At 41.1% G+C, this 17,657-nt stretch overlaps 1 protein-coding gene across 5 annotated transcripts in view; it reads right to left on the reverse strand.

The window, feature by feature from the left end:
- col4a2 (collagen, type IV, alpha 2) overlaps nt 1–17,657 on the reverse strand; it is a 71,868-nt gene that overhangs the window by 47,186 nt on the left and 7,025 nt on the right. For all 5 annotated transcript variants that reach the window (XM_074659045.1, XM_074659048.1, XM_074659046.1 and 2 more), the window contains one exon: nt 930–1,010. In XM_074659045.1, coding sequence (XP_074515146.1) covers nt 930–1,010 — 81 coding nt within the window. The remainder of the gene's footprint in view (nt 1–929; nt 1,011–17,657) is intronic.

Raw genomic sequence — 17,657 nt, forward strand, 5'->3', positions numbered from 1 at the left:
TTTTAACCCAAACCATGATCTTGTCCTAAACCTAACCACGTAGTTTTGTTTCGCAAGTTCACCTTAAAACTAAGTAAACATTGGAAGTTTATTTTGAAAAGGTTTTATGCATGTAACAAGTGGAAACTGTACATTTCCTGTGAACACGGAAGTTTATTTTGAAAAGACACTATGTATGTAACGAGTGGAAACTGACATGGCCGTCCCTGACACGTCCCAAACTGACGCTAGAGGGGTACCTTGAGCGTCATAGTTTGAAGCATAGGGCCACTGACCAAGCATCAGTATTTGATGAGTTAGGAATAAGAATGTGTTGTACAAAACATATCTTTTTTTTTTTTTTTTTAAAAAAGGTTACAAAATTCACTGTAGTTTTAGCAAACATTACTTGCATAGAATAAACAGTTACCTTGTTGGGGACTATTTTTCACCCGCTGATTAATAAACATTTGGTGCACGTCTGAGTATTTACAGCAACACAGACAATACTTGCTAGAAGCATTAGTTTTGGTCTTTTTATGGGATTTGTTGACATTATGAAAAATATAGAACAACACCATCCTTATCCTTTGAAGAACAGGATGCATTGAATGGAGCCATTTCGAACATATGATATAGCAAAAAGAAGCTATACGGTTTCCTCCTGGCTCTGCTAATTGTTTTTTTCTAAATGTTACCACATGGTTGAGGTATGTAAATCTTGAAGCATTAAATATGAGGTATGCATTGTCAGCATCCAAGTTATTGAAATTACAATTTGCAGAGGCATTTAGAAAGCATCATTTCTGATCATGGCCTTTTCCAGACTGAAAACCGAGAGGTATGGATGGTTAACACAGAGTTAGTTAAGGAAGATAGAGATAGAAAGAGAGAGAGGGGTGTTTTCAAAGCTATCTGGAACAGTAGTTAGTTAACAGTTTAGGACTTACCCTGCCACCCTTCTCTGGGAAACATTTACAGCCTCCGCTGCAGTCTCTTCCTTCACAGGGGCCGCTGTGCTTCTTCCCACCCTGTCAGACACAAAACAGAAAACATGACGGTTAGAGCTGAGCTATTAGAGGTCAGGGTATAGATGTCACATATACAGGAAACAACTGCAACAGTTTGCTGTCTACTTCATTTACATAAACACAGTAGACGTATTTGGCCATGTGTTGTTGCTTGCTTTCCTCTTTGTGCATTAGATGGGACACAGTGTGGGGTAAATTGTTGTGCACTGTAGGTGTGACCGGCTGTGTTTGTGTACATTGCGGTTTGTGAATAAACTTGTTGTTTATGTGTGGAAGACTGTTTAAGTGTTGTCTGCACTGTTGTGTATACTGGTGTGCAGAGAGGATGTTTTGGATGTGGCTGAAATGAGTCATGAAGGACGTCCAGACATTATGGAAGTCCATGAAAATCCTATTCATCAGAAATAGGCCGGGTCTGGCCACTGACGGGGACAATTTGTCTTTAGATGTCTGCATACCAACGAAACCACCCACCATCACAGGCCGTTCTGTGCTCGACATGACACAAGCACACACACAGCTCGACGGGGCTCAGTGTGGACATGACAGGATCAAAGCGAGCAGTCACACAAACGGGGATTCCCCAACCCACAGGTCAGAGGTGTCGAGACCCTGAGCTAGCTGAGATAGCTGATTAAGACAGAATGGCGTCTTCTTGGAGAACTTTTGTGTTTTTTGTGGTGTTTCAAATGAAAATCACATGCAAAAAAAAACAAGTTTGCCTTTCGGATCTTGTGCCACGACCACATTTCTTACTGATCAGAAGCAGAAGCAAAACAATTTGAAGCCCTGACAAAACTGTAGACACAACATAACGTGTTGAGAACCACACCTTAACCCCTTGACGCTGCAAAACAGACACACATCGAGATATCAGCTCAAAGTCACTGCTGAAACAAATCACTGATCCAAATGTTCTTTTAATAGATCAGTGGGTTAATAATCAGTGACTGTTTAGGCCCTCCGGCACTGTTTTTTATGCATGACTGGAAACAAAGCTTTTGCATAATTTTAAATGTTCCATTGAACTTTTCACCATATTGCCTGAAAGTGATTAATAATGAAACAAACACACATACGAACACTGCAGATAGCATGTATTCAACTCCAAATGTACAACGTTTCGGGAATTGGGTGAAAAGGCCTTTCAGTGGCCTTCCAATCAGCATGTATAAGTGAGACTTTGACTTGAGACATGCAGAGAGGCTCCGTGTAGCTGGTTATGACGTCTCTCTCTTGTGTCTGCCCACGTGCTCCACCTACACAGCCATACCATAGTGAATGCCTCAATACCCTCCCCTCTCCCTTCTTAAAAAAAAAAGTATCAAAATGGCCACTTTATGCCCACAGTGGCAACAAAACGGCGGAAAAGAATCAGAATAATTCTCCCTCCTCACTTTGACGGCATATCCCAGCGGTCTCTCTTACAATGGCCACATTGAGACACACAAAGACCTTCTTTTACTATAGAGACGTCGTCCTTAATGATCCCCTATCTCCACAACAAAAAGACCCTCTTCCCCTCCCATGTGGAATGCACAAGTCTGCATTTCTTGGTTAACTACCAGTGGATCTGAGTGTCTCCTTTCAAACCACTGTTTGATACAGCGAAGACATGCTGTGGTGGGTTTAATTTAGCCTGCATGCTATGGTGGCAGACTCACTCTGTCCACAAACAGCATTCTTTACTTATGTGCTTAATTTTGAACTGATAAGTTGAAAGAAGGTACCAAATCAAGCCTCCTCTGCAGGGGGGAATACCTGGAGACAAAAACAGAAGGTCATATCATCCCAATAAGGATGTAATAGAGTCACGGCATGACCTTTCTCCACATTGAGGTGGAAGTCCAAAGCACGGACAATGGACTGCGTCATCTCCGGACAGACACACAAAGGAATGGCTCCCATAAAGGCAATCACACATTATGGAGCTATGCACCGTCAATTACACTTTACAGTTTACAGGCTCAAAATAGCCGATGGCGGTTTCAGCAGGGGACAATAGGATTGTGCTACAGTATCCTGTTTTCTCCCACCCACCGTCACAATGACTTTGTCAAAATCACCTTTTACATAGATACTTCAGGGTACACCTTGGATGATAATGTGTTGCTGCATTTATTAGGATCAGTGCAAGAAAGTTCTAAAGAGCCAATGATACCAGTAACAATAATCCTCAATATCAAGAAAAAAATGCTAAAGTATATTATAAAAAACTAAAACGTACTCCCTAATAGTGCAACCATTCTCTATTTCCTGTTTTTCTTAGGATGCTATCACAGCTGTAACCGCCGCATGAGTGCAGTGCAGAGCGGCGTCCGTGAGCTAGCCGGTGGGGAACGACTTCATTCTCTGCTCAGGTAGACATTACTCCTCTATATCTTTACATAGCAAATAGTTGTTTGATGCTATAGTAATGCCCTGGATATCGTATAGAGCACCTTTAAAGTTATATGGACTGACTTACAGTATATGGTAACTCATTGATTTGACAGTTTTGTCATCCTGAATCATCAGAGCTACATGGACCCATGTAGGGAAAGGTGAAAAGGTGGATCTCAGTCCGCTACCAAGCAGGTTCCGTTGCGGTGTTACAACAAAGCAGACGAACAACAGGATTTTGTGAATGTAGATGAAGAACTGCCAGTATAGTTTCCAACATACTGCACAATGCAACAAGAGAGACCGATGAATCCAGACCACCTAACACTACAGCTTGTGGTCCTGCAGACTATTACCATGAATCTTACACTTATATAAAGTTATAGTGAACACCAGACTCAACATTTCATCTGTGGGCCAAAGACACATGCACAGAGACAGGAAACACATTCCTAGGTGTCTGCTGGTTAATGTTAATTTCCATGTTTGACGCACAGACGAGCTGATGTCATCCTGTAGTGTCTCGTATTTTTTAATAAAGAACACATTAATAATACCTCTATACGACAGAAGGGTTTTAAGAGTTTAAATGAGAATATATTACACTGATGTCTTTGTTATGAGAACTGTCAGACAACAGTACATATGAGTTATGAAATAATGGCCATAAACCTTGCAGTTCCTAAGCTGTGGTTTGCTGCGATTGTTCATCTGTCTGTCTGTCTGTCTGGTTTACAGTACGGCTCCCCAGTGTTGATCATCTTTTATGTGCTGTGAACTACCGTCAGTGATCTGGGGCATACACTGCAGTCATCAGCTCTACTTCAAAACTGAATCATGTGCATAAACGTAAACATGCTTTCCACACACAAAAAAAACAACATCCACTCCTCTTCATATAGGCCTATAAATGAACTTGTGCATTCGAGTACACCACTCAGACCACACACAGAAGTCAAAGGAGAAATAAAACATTCCATAGAAGAAAAATTTGAATAATAGGCTAAGTAACATCATGCTGTTTTCCTTTTAAGAGCCAACATGGTGTCGGCTCCTGAGCCATAAAAAATCCTATTCCTCTCTTGCTAAGTTCCCAAGTTTTGAAGTGTGTCTGGACTGTGTATACCAGTTTATCCAGCGCTATAAGCACAGCTGCAAGAAGAAAATAAGTGTTAATGTGAAAAACAATTTAGAGATGTTTCATCAGGAGGAAATCTACCATTTCCCTTAAAGAAACACTCCAGCATTTAGAGAAATAAACTTGTTTGCTGTCTTAGAGTTCAGAGAGTTCAGCCAACCAACAGTGCTTTACCCTAAATAAAGGTTTAGTAAATATATGTAAGTCTCTAAAAATAGAGCCAGTGAGTTCATATTTGTATGATAAATGTATGTTATTGATATCTGCATGTGTCTATGGCGTGTGTATATGTGTATATGTATGTGTACAGTAGGGATGTCTACTGTAGCAAGCCATTCACATGCAATATTTTTGTACTTTCCTTCTACCTGCCTTCATCAGTGTTTCCTTGAGTAATTAATTGCACACTATCAAAGTGCTGAGAGGAGATAACCTCGAGTTTGAGTTCTAAGAAGAATTCAAGGTCTTCGAGCCACGTAGGTCAAACTAATGCCTTTCTTAATGAGGAATGTTGTTTTTGTTTCCTCCCTGTTCTTTACGGCTGCACCGGTGCAGCCTCACTCCAAATGTCCTTCAATGTACAGTAAATGAAATAAAAACCAGCTGGGTCAACAGCACTTTTCTCACACTCAGTTTTTCCCCTCCTGCTGACATGCATACATACATACATTATTGCTATCAATGCTATTAGAAAGACTTATTAGGGGTTCTTTGGCATTGTAAACAGACAGGTGATGGCTCTGGTTATCAATTACTGTACATACTTCTTCTGAAAAAAATCATAAGATACAGGAGCACAATATCATTCCCCATGTATCATCTTACAGTATGATGGATCATAAGTAGTGTTGCTGTGGTTAGTTTAACTGTAGTTTAATGGCATTTAATTATATTTATACAGATTCTATGTTTGAACTATGCCCAAATATGATTTTAATGGACTGTGATGAGTATTTTCCATGGCCATAATAAAAGTCTGATTTGTCCTCACTCAGATTTAAGATCTAAAGCACATTTCCAAAATATTTTGGTGTTGAGATTGTTAAAATATATATATTTTTTAATAAGTTGGTTTGAATAGGTAGTTTCCATGACCAAAAAAATATTATGCTGCCTTATAGATTTACCGAATTAAGAGGGAGCCTTTCCTTTACTCTTGTGGGTGGCTGTCCAGTACGGAAGCAGATTTTTTTAATTAATTGCTTATTTGTTAACTTTATAAAATGTCAAAAAATAGTGAAAACAGAGGTCTTAAAATGGTGTCTTTTGTCAGTCCAAAACCCCAAGGATATTTATACATTTTTACATCAAATGTTTTTGAATAATTGCTTTGAAAACTGACAAATGATGAATTGGTTGATCAAAGTTGTTGGTTGGTTTATTATCTGTGAATTGACAAACTGTTAGTCTGCGGTCTTTTATACTGTACCACCATCATACAGAACATGCAGACATGATGATGGTTGGTTTGTGTGGATCCTCTGTGGTCAGCCTGAGTCACCATGGTCTTTGGCTTTTCCATGTAATGTATACTGTGGGTTTCCCACAGACATAACCACTTCCTAACACTTCCCGTCAATTTCAAAAGCAGCCAAAATCAATACAGCATCTCAGCCACGAGAACAGGATGATGACAAGACCAAAAAAGAAGAAAATATAACACAGATGCAGAGAAATAATGTTAGATTTGGAGAGGGAATTGAAACTAAGGAGGCAGCATATGGCTTTGGCCTTCAGCTGGAGTGTGCTAAACTCAAGAGACCCAAAACAGAAGAATCATGGGAGGATTTATGGTATCCCAGAGCAATCAGGAGCCTGCAGAATGACGACTACAACAATTACACAAAATGGACCCATAATCCTTACATGGTTGAAAGAAATAACAAATGCCATGAAGAGGGAAACAGAATTTAGAATAATCTTTAAAACTTACGTTAATACAGATCAGTGCATAAAACCGAAAAAGAAAATGCATTAAATGAAATAGCAATCAGGGCATAAAACACACGCACACACGGAAAAAGAGTAGGAGACAGATGGGAGACCATGATTTCGACACACAGCTGTACATTCCACATCTCCCCCGCTAAATTACTCACTAAAACATCCCATGATCCCTACGGATTATTAACAAACTAAAAACATAATTCAGAAATGTGCGTGATGTACGTCAGTAAATCTACCGTTTCCATCAGCAATTTTCCTAATAAAATCATAATTTTTTGTTTGCAGATCTCGTAACTAGAAAAAAAAAAGTTTCACACTCTTTTCGTCACACGGATAGTGTTTCTTACTCGCTGTTGTTTAAACATGCGATCATTCAAAGATCAACCTTGGTGCCCCAGAAAGATCTTGTAGCAGCAATCACTCTGATCCTCAGGTGATGGAAATGACAAGCTGCCTCTTAGAGATGGTTTCTCAGTTTTCACACATGAAACGACACAGTGAAGCGTAAACAGTGTTTGTGTGAGGACCCCCCCTGTGTTTGAGGTATCAAATGAGCAGAGATCACAGACTACTGCAGTCAGGATGAGTGTTTGATGTGAGATTGGTGGTGACACGGTTGGAGGCTACCCTTCAGTAACTCACCCTACAAGGAGGAGAGAGATGTAAAATACGGCTGCTGTGATAACGGTAATGAAGGCTCTTACGGTTACTTGAGTCAACAGAAACCAAATCCAACTACAAGGAAACCTGCTGTGACCATAAGTGGTTCATCTGTGGGCTGTTTGTCAGCGGCTGTTGCTCATCCTTAATGAAGGATCTGACCTGCGGCCTTTCTACTTTGGCCAAAAGGAATGTCTGATCCCACTATTCAATTTGGTGGATGCCAATTCACGTCTGGTTTACTGAACCCTCAGAGGGCTGCTGCCACCCAACATCAAAAGTCATGATTAAACATAGAGACACCATTAACCTCTGGATTGGGGCTGTGTATTGACAAGAATCTGGCTTTACAATATGTATCATGATACAGGGGTTATGATTCCATATATTGCGATACCTTAAGCAAGGCGATATTTAGTAATTATTTTAAATCTAATTTAAGGAAAACTGTTATAGAATAAAGAACACACCACCTGATTACTTTTTTAAGCAATCAGAACAGTGGGATCTGCATTTGCATTTATCACAGTCCCTGTTGTGATGGAATAATTGATATACAAGTTATCTTTGGAAGGAAGAGGTCCGGAGCTGATGATGTCTTACAAAAGAAGGTTTATTGAAGCTTGATCAAGGAGAATTGTCAGGTCTCCACAATAGATGCTCTCTACGTGAAGGCCTCACAACTCTGTCCTTCCTCCCCGGTGCTCAGTGTCTTACCCCTTATCATGTTTTGACTTGCTCCGTTCCTCTGGCATCTCTGACCCTGGTTGCCCCAGCGACTGGCTCTACGGTCTCCACTACAGGCACAGCTGTACAGATAACGGTGGCTCCTCTAGACAGGACTCCAACCCAAGAATGTCAACAGAGGGACACTCTGACAAACACTCTGACCTTTCTACCAATAAGAGAGGAATTGATGGAAAATTCCATCACACCTGTAACATCCAATATCATAGCACTTCTTTTTATGCAATATGAACCACTGTGTGCCATAAATCTTTGCATATAAACTATTAATTAAAAACCGATGCAGCAGACTATAAGGGAGACCTTGCATGGAAGCCAGTGCCAACAGCTGATGTATGCACTCAGGTTTTCTGTACTTTCAGGTATAGATTTCCGTTGGTCACAAAGTTTCCTCTTATGTTAGAGCTGTCAGTGTGATAAACGGAAGCAGTTGTGTGCATGATGGAGCTATTTCTTTCAGAAATCGCTGTGTTTGCGTGAGTTTTGTGTGTGTCTCTCTCTGTGTGTGTGTACATTTATACACTGTATGTCAGACCATCAGTCACTGTTATCATGTACCAAGGTAGCAGCTGCCCTTCTTCACACTAATGATGAGAAAGCGCAAACTCGTTGTATTTGAAACACCTGGCCACTGTCAACTAGAAGCTCTGAGAAGGGTTACTGTACGTGTAACACACATCTGTGATGGAAACATGCTGCGTGATATGCCTTGATACATATCTGCACTATATCTCCATGTCAGTGGTGAGACTGATTCTGCTGTGGGTGTGTGATACTCCCCTTCGCCAGCTGAGAACGATCTATGTGAAGGATTCATTGTAAGCATGCGAGCCGGAGTTAACATCCGAATCAAGAGGTGACGTGAAATATAAGGAGAGTTTTGTTCATAGTAAACATCTTTGGCCATGCTAGCGTTGTGGCATTATGGATGACAATGTCAGTCAGTTGCTCCGTCAGTCCACTACTTTGATCCAGACTGAAGTATCTCAACAAATATTGGATGGATTGCCATACAATTTGGTAAAGCCATTCATGTTCCCCAGAGGATGAATCGTACTGACTTTGATGATCTCCTGACCAGATCACTACACCATGAGGTTGTAATTTTAGTTTTTTTCTTGTGAAATGTCTTGACAACTATTGGATAGATTGCCATGAATTTTGGTACAGACATTCTTGTTCCCTACAGGATAAATTGTACTTTGGTTTACCCCTTTACTTTTCATCATCAGGTCAAAATCTTAATCTGTTCTATTCATCAATTTATATGTGCGAATATAATGACACTCCCATCAGCCAACATCGGAACTACTAAACATCAGAATATTAGCATTGGTGTTGTGAGTATGTAGAGGTTAGCTTTTAGCTCAAAGCACTGCACTGCAGTGCCTAAGCACAGCCTCATAGAGCCACTAGCATGGCTGTAGACGCTAAGTCTTGCTAAAAAAATAATAAAGACGTAGAGTGCAGCACCGTGTTCATTTCTTGTCTTCTATGTAAAATTGATTTTGTTGGTAAGAAAACTCCTTGTTTTCAGCAATCAGCATCCAATCAGCTTTTAAAGACAGGGTTCTCAGATTTCCCAATTAAACAATTTAAAATCGAATAACTTTCTTCACTGTAGAGTTTTTACAAAGTTCAAAGTCTTTGGCCTCCCATGCACATACACAGCTTTAACCTCCAAAAGTGATTAAAACACTTGTAGTCTGGGTTGATGCCATCTGGCCAGCAGTAAGGCCAGCTCAGATGCTGTGGTTCAAGGCCTGTTCACCGTTTGAACAAAAGAGAAAGATCTTGAACAATATCTTGAATGACTTCACCGCACTGTCAGCAGCCTCCCTGCAGCCTCAGTGAATCCAGGACAACACAAGGAGGAATCTGGGTGAGGAACATTTTTGTTTCGCTGGATAAAAAGAGGAAAGAACTGAAGCCTGTCTAAATGACCCCTGTGAATGTGAGTGGGAAGGTATAAACATAAAACTGTAAATGTCTGTATGTGTGTGTGTGAGCGTACACACAAGAGTTGGTGACCAAATCATGCTGGTTGTTGTCATTGTGGCTGTCTGGCTGTGTGACTCACATGTGGGCTGTTAGAAATGTTTCCCTCACAGTATAAGTCAGGAATATTGTGACTGATACAGTAAAACACATGGAAATGCTTGATAACTATTGTACTTTTTCAAGAATCAATTCACTTATTAACTTATTTCATAAACCTTATTTCCTCTAGTGCTTTGTCTGTCAGGCTGGTTCCTAATTTTCAGTGCAGCACTAAAATACAAACCGTAAAAAAAGACCTAAACCAAAATGGCTTAGAAAGTCGGCCAGCGTGTCAAAAGAGGGAGTTTATACTTTCTGTGCTGCTTTAGCTTCCGGCTATAGTCCGACATAGAATTGAATCAAATAATCAGAGTCCAACTGTAAAACAAACACACTCCCAAAAAGAAACACACACACACACACACACGTATATACAGAAGCCGGAAAAGCAAAACATCAAACATAACCCTGTTTGTGTTGGCGTAGTCTTTATTACTGAGGCATGTCTTGATATAACACCAGATGTCCCAAAGGCCTCCATTATGATGATAAGGGAAGTTCTCGAGCTGGCCTTAAATGGATCTCAGAGATTTCAAACTTGATACTTAGTACAACTTGTCTGCACCATTGCTTCTTTACAGCTAATTCAGCTTCCTGCCACACCACCGTCAACTTCCTGTTGGAGAGTTTGAGTGCTACAGGGGTGTATTTACACAAACAGAAAATCAAAAGAAAAGTAAGGGAAAGTAATGAATGACAAAGTTAAAAAAAACAAATGTCTTAATCTTAAAATGCAGTGTGTAGGATTTGGCAGTATCTATCGTTGAGGTTGCAGATCACAACCAACTGAAACTTCTGTGTGCCAAGCGTGTAGGAGAACTACGGGGGCCAACGCGAAAACGTGGAAACACAAATGGCCCTATCTAGAGCCAGTGTTTGGTTTGTACGTTCTGGGCTACCTTAAAAACATGACGGCCTGCTCCATGAAGAGGACCCGCTCCATATGTAGTTATAAACGGCTCATTAAACGATTTGTATTTTCAGGTGATCATACACTAAAGAAAACACACTTCTTAGTGTTATATTCCATTTCTGCCAATAGATCCCCCTAAATGCTACGTACTGTTCCTTTAACGTGGGAACAGCTGTGAGACTAAACACATCAAGCTGTAATTTCTCACATTCATGCATAGCAGCTCTGGAAAGCAACTCAACATTTACAACAATATCTTGAGATCTAAAGAGCAGATCTTATTGTGTGCACTGTAAATTGAAATAAAAGAGGGGTAGTGGTGAGAGGGAACTGCAGAGACAGAGGGACAGGGTCCCTCTGCTAAGAGCAGGACACGACTTTGAAGGAGAACATGAACTAGAGCAGAGGGACCTGAACGAAGCAGAAACTCCCACTGTGCTCGTCTGGCTGGGCTCCAGTGTAAACACGGCTCTGGTTTCTGCTCTGGGTCTGGACACAGCTGGACCTTCCCTCTCCTTAACTGGCCTCAGGTCACACAGAGTCTCAACTCCATCTCCCAGTGGGGCACACTTCTAATCAATGCTTCCTGCTACAGTCTGAGCTAAACGGAGATGGGATTAGAACCGTTTCTGTTCTGGATCTTACTGCTAACAGTCCAACCAGTCAGACCTTGTTATGTTGACGGCCCTGCTGCTCACCCTTCTAATCAGATGATCAATCACATCCAGATGGATGCAGTAAGAACCTGGACACCTGAGAGGCCTGAGAACAGTCATGTAGACAATGTCCTTACAAGGAATCCAAAATGACGACATACTTAGTTATTCCATGTAGTGGACCTCAAACAATAATGATTAGGGTGGCAGGATGAAATGGAAATGGTTAGAAAGTCAGGAGAACTGGTCGATGTGAACCCAGTTATTTTGTGCTCCATGTCACAATAACAGAAACAAAACTAATGCTGGCAGCTCTGTGAGCCTGCTTTCAAAGTGGTTCTTTGAGCTAAATGCTAAAGTCAAGTTACAATTCATCTTAAAGATGACATGAATGTATGAACCAAATTTTATGGCAATCTATCTAATAGTTTTTGAGACATTTCACTAGGAACCACCAATGTCAGCCTTCTCAGAGGATCACCAAAGTTATTAGGATTCATACTCTGGGTACCATGGATATCAGTAACACATTTCATTGCAATACATCTAATAGTTGCTGAGATATTGTGGACCAAAGTGGTGGCAGGCTGAGAGGCTGACATTGCAGACCCTCTTTTTTTAAAAAAGAGGAAAAAGCAAACAGGGGAAAAGAGAGAGAGAGAGAGAGACGGGGAGTGAGAAGGAGAAATTGGACAAGGTCATGTTATCACAAAGTGCGCATTTAACTTTGTTAACATTCTTCCCATGACAAGAAATAATTCAGTCTAATCAATTAGGCCACAGCTGGGATGGAAATGGTCTGTCTCCATTCCAGAAGAAAAAATGTGTGAAGCCAGAGAGTGAGATCCGTGAATGGTTATGTTCCTGCTTGATGAGATATCATAGTTGTGACGTGATGGAAGGCCTACATACCGCAGGACATGACTAGTTCCAGTCTACACATCAGTGCATCACCAAAATAACGAACCATAAATGAAATTCAAACAAATGACTCCAGAAATGTAATCACCACGTGGGCACCCGTTGAACCAAACAGCACGTAATATAACAAGCCCAGAGTCATTTTGTGCGAGTACGTACTGTCTTTGTGTAAACACAGCTGAAACAATCCTTCCATCTGAGCTCACTGAGAAAACTCACCTCCACTGAGGAGAGACAGACGACCGGAGACGCACGTGTAGGATGAAGACACGAGGGGGGAGGAGGGGGAGCTGAAATGTGAAGGAGACAAGCTGAGAGAGGAAGAGAAAAAGAGAGGGAGGACAGACCGTCTGCCAAGTGTCCCTTTCAGAGATAGATGGAGAGAGAGCGAGGGACAGAAGACAGGGGAGATACAGACCAGGGCCCAAATGAGTCTATAAAAGGAAGTGAGGGACGGAGCTGTAGAGAGACTGAAGCCTGGGAGGACTGGGAGGAATTCTTTCAGCACAGTCTGATGGGACCCCTGTGTCTCTCTATTAATCACTGTGAGATGGAGTAAGGGCAAAGGACAGGGGCGGATATATATACACTATATAGGGATTTTCCAGAGGCAACGTCCACAATGAATTTACTTCCGAACTTCATTCCAAGTCAAATAAAAGTTAGTTTAAACTGCTGGAATTTACTACAGCAAGTTGCATTTACACAAAGCACTGATTTACTGTTACTGGCAAATAACATGATTTGGCTTTCCTAAAAAAAAAATCTTAATATCAAACAAAGTTGAATATATGAACTATTCAATAAAAATGATCTGTGAAATCCACAGTAATTTACTGTGTTAAGTTCTGTAACACTATTTCACAGTAGAATATTGTGCTTTCATTTGAAAATTACAGTAAAGATCAAAGATTTACTGTGAAAATCCCAGTAATGAAGTCACTACTGTAGAAAAATTACAGTAACAGACATTGTACCATAGAAAATCACAGTAACCAACTACAAAATGCATTTCCTGCAGAAAATGCATTGTGAATGCTGACAGCTGAAATGCATTTCAAAGCATTGCTGGAAATGCAGAAATGCTAAATGAATTGCTTGAAAAATCTTGAAGCGTAAAAGTCAAGACACTGCAGATGTCGGGACTAGATATACAAGGTATGTGGAGATGTGGCATCACTGTTACCATTCTGCCACTGAACATCCGGACAGAGTTGAAATGTACTGCACCACTGAAATAGTAAAGGCTGTCGTAGAACTAGATTCACAAAATATCCACCCCCAAAACCAAAAACCGTGGGAACCATGAGTTTTGTGGGTTGCGCTGGACCACATCAGCCTGTCAAAGCCCAAGGTCACTGGAGATTGTACCTATAGCCACAGGCTAACATGTTAAAGTAAAAGTCAGTGTTAAGGTAATTAAGATTATATGGGTAGACCCCTAAATCTCCACCCCCAAAAACCATGCTTGTGAACCATGATAGTTGTTGTGGGTTGCGCTGGTCTACATCAGTCCCGAGCCTTTGGGAACCTCATGAAGCCCAAGGCTGCTGGACATGGTTCTCATGGAAATTACTGTTTTTACTTTTATCTTATAGTTATGAGATTGTTAAATAAAGACAGTAAAATACTGTGATTTATTTTACAGTAAGTTACTTGTCAATTGTTGCCAGTTAATTACTGAGATGTTTTTTAAAGTTAAGCCCAAATTATACTTTCCGCACCTGCGAGTACGCAAGGGTCTGCGTGACGTAAATTTCGTCATCAGAGGGTGTACGCGTAGGCTCTTTGCAGACGTCCACATACCTCCAAGTTCTTGTGACCGAGACGTCTCATCATTGAGCGGCCGCACACGTCACTTTCTTGCTTTCTGCGTATTTTCTTTTTCTTTTTATGTGATCGCGCTAAAAACAACAGACCAAGCATTTCTTCTTCTTGCATGAAAGTTGTCATTTTGATTTGATTCGTAGTACGCGTCTCCAAAGTGGACTCCAGAAAGTAGTATAAACTGAACTACTATGCGTTTGTCGTGTCCGCAGCTGTCCGTGTACGCGTCCACTTTGGAGTATATATAAGGCCCTTAAGTTACTTCATAATTGCTGCTAGTTAATGACTGTGAATTTCCCGGTAAGTTTCTTACAGTGGGGTGACATCTTGTTTGGTGTTGAAGACTATTGTACATTCTACTGTATAAGTACATGTACTTCCAATGGAAGACTGAAGTACGTGGGTAAAAGTGTGTTAAATGCACCCAGAGATATGAAGGATAGCTGCCACATAGAGCTGGAATGAGTCATCTATTAAGTAAATACTCAACAGCCAAACAATTGGCAACTATTTGATTGCTTTATTAATTGTTTGAGTCAGTTTTCAAGCAAAAATATTCAGGATTTGCTGCTTTTATTTGTCATAAGATAGAAGACAAAGAAAAGCCACAAATCCTGATGATTTTGTAATTGACTAATTGAGGGAATAATTGGCAGATTTATTGATACTAAAAGTTGTTAGTTTCATCCCCTGAGAGATAGAGATCAACTGTATGGCAAAAACTTTGACGGTGTATCGTTATATTGCCCAAACACGGTACTGTATATACTTCCAAGATGAAAGTGCATTGGTATGTACAGATACGATTTTCTGAAATGGAAGTCTAAGTACTATTTCTGTGAGAAAGACAGCGAGAGAGACATAGAGTTTGTGTGTGTAAGTGTGTGTGTGTGTGTGTGTGCGCACACACAAAGTACAGTATGTATTATAGCAGGGCAGTGGTACTGCTGCCGGTCACACATGACTGGGAATGAAAATGAAGCATGAAGGGTGATTATCCACAATAACACCACTGGTATTCCTATATGTGCCCATGGGGTATTGAACTTTGACATATTTTCACATCATTATAACGTCTAAATGACAATAAAATACTATGTTTAAATGTCTTTATGCCAACAAAAGGACTGATGGAGACAGACTCGGTGCAAAATGACTGTATAGAAGCGTCAGTACACTGTATGCACATGTATACATTATGTCTGTGTGTAGATTAGCAGCAGACAACCATTTGAATCAGCGTGTTGTGCTGTCGGGTCTCAGGGCGGACTGTAAAGATACAGTAACGTGATCGAAGGCTGTGCAATAATTTAAAGGACATGAATCGATGTTCAGAGATGGGATCAAGCCACAGAGACCACACAGAACCCAGGTAACGTCACTAGTTGGCACACATGAATACTTTAGAGATAAATTATAGACTGTATATACATTATAAACAGTCTATGAGTTTAGTGTATTTAAAGTTTACTGTATATAAAGTGTGTGAAGACTTTGAGGACCAGAACAGATTCAAAACAGATTGTCAAATACAGAAGTTCAGACTGTCATCACGCTCTTACACATCACATATACATTCCCATCTCTTTCTCATGCTGCTTCACGTACAGTATGAACGAGTTCACATTGTGAATATACAACTCTGGAGTAGTCAAACTATGTGGGGTCCAGTAGGGTTGTAAAAAAGAAACTCTTGACACATTTAACTCCACCCCGTTTCCTTTTCCTGTTTAGAGAGCTTCTCTGGATAATCTATTTTCTCTTCACACAATTCTCTGGACTCAGGATGTTTCCCATAAAACCCAACTTCACTAAGCCCACAGATAAACACAGCCCACGCTCTCTGCACGTGTGAGAAAGAAAATTAGGCGCACACACTCACACATCCTGCCAATGAGGGTGAGCAAATTGGCTGACTAATTCAAGACACCTTTCAATGCCCCACAAGAAACTCCAAACAAATCTCGTGCAGATTTACTGACCTGTTAATCTTAATCATAACGCTTTCAACCGTGTTCATGATTGTACGTGTCTGCTTGTTTAAAGGAGGCAATTTGTACACCAATGGGGGCAAACAGCCAACCTCACCAGGCCTTTCCTCAATATCACAATGCCGGACCACAGAGACTAATCAAATAATCACCACCACAAAGTCACATTTCAGCTGTTCCTGAGGAAACAATACTTAAGCAAACAAAAGACACACATACTGTACATCCATTCACATGGGAGCGCACACGCACGTGCATCCAGACAAACGTCACGCAGTAAAAATGCAGAAAGGTCAGAGAGGTCTGTCTGAGGTGAGGGCAACACCTCGGTGGAAAATGAATGCCACAACACACACGCACACATCCATGCTTGCACACACCAGTGACAGGGAAGCCCCACACATGGGCTTCTCATCCGAGGCCGCGGCTTCCTGCAGCACAGCACAATGGGCTCTTCCCATGATTGTTACAGCCAAACACTCTCTATATCACAGCCACTATTTTGGCAGGGGATGTGCTTGTCATTTTTTCTATCCTTATCACAGGCAGACATCTTCCCCCTCGCCCCGGACACACGCCTTCCTCTACCATAAAACAATCACATTCGAGAGGTCAGTCACGTGTCTCCATCGGGTGACCCCCATCACACAGCACTCATTCACATTTAGACTTATGCTTTCAAACTTTCCCAGATGAACTGCACGGCTGTGTAACCAATGTTAACTGCATTTCCATCATTTGCATCTTTTTCCTATTCTCTTATGGATATTCACAACATACTCAGTTTGATTTAGTTTGACCGTGTGGTTGCAAAGGGAACCGTGCCAAAAAAGCACATGCAGAAACAACATTTATCACAATCATCCACTTAGCTGGTAATTGCTAAAGCAGATGTTGCTGCTGGGCTTCCAGGTACTGCAGGAATTTGTAGCCAAAAATGTATCTTCCACAGTCACAGACCAAATTCCCACAACTCAGACTTCCTCTTGCCAGCATCATCCCCTCATTCCATCGCGCTCAAACACATCTTGAAATATATTCTCAAACACACGAGAATCAGAACCTCTCAAAGGGTCCTATACGAAACATCCTGTTAACATTACTGCCTCAAGAGCCTTCCTTCCTTCGCCAACGGATACTGATAAACGGTATTTGTGTGCATGGTTTATGTGCGTGTGTGACGGAGACGGGGGGGCACGAAGAATGCAGAGCAGGAAATCCAGAAAATAGGATCCTCTGATGTACCGTAGAAACGGTCCCCAAGGCCCTGTAATGTGTCAACTCAGAGTCAAAGCAGGTATGACCGACAAAGCTGATGTTAAGGGTTCAGTATGCTTCAAACAAACTAGTTTGTAGGAAGTGTCG

This window comes from Sebastes fasciatus, chromosome 14, assembly GCF_043250625.1.
Source record: "Sebastes fasciatus isolate fSebFas1 chromosome 14, fSebFas1.pri, whole genome shotgun sequence".
Classification (NCBI taxonomy): domain Eukaryota; kingdom Metazoa; phylum Chordata; class Actinopteri; order Perciformes; family Sebastidae; genus Sebastes; species Sebastes fasciatus.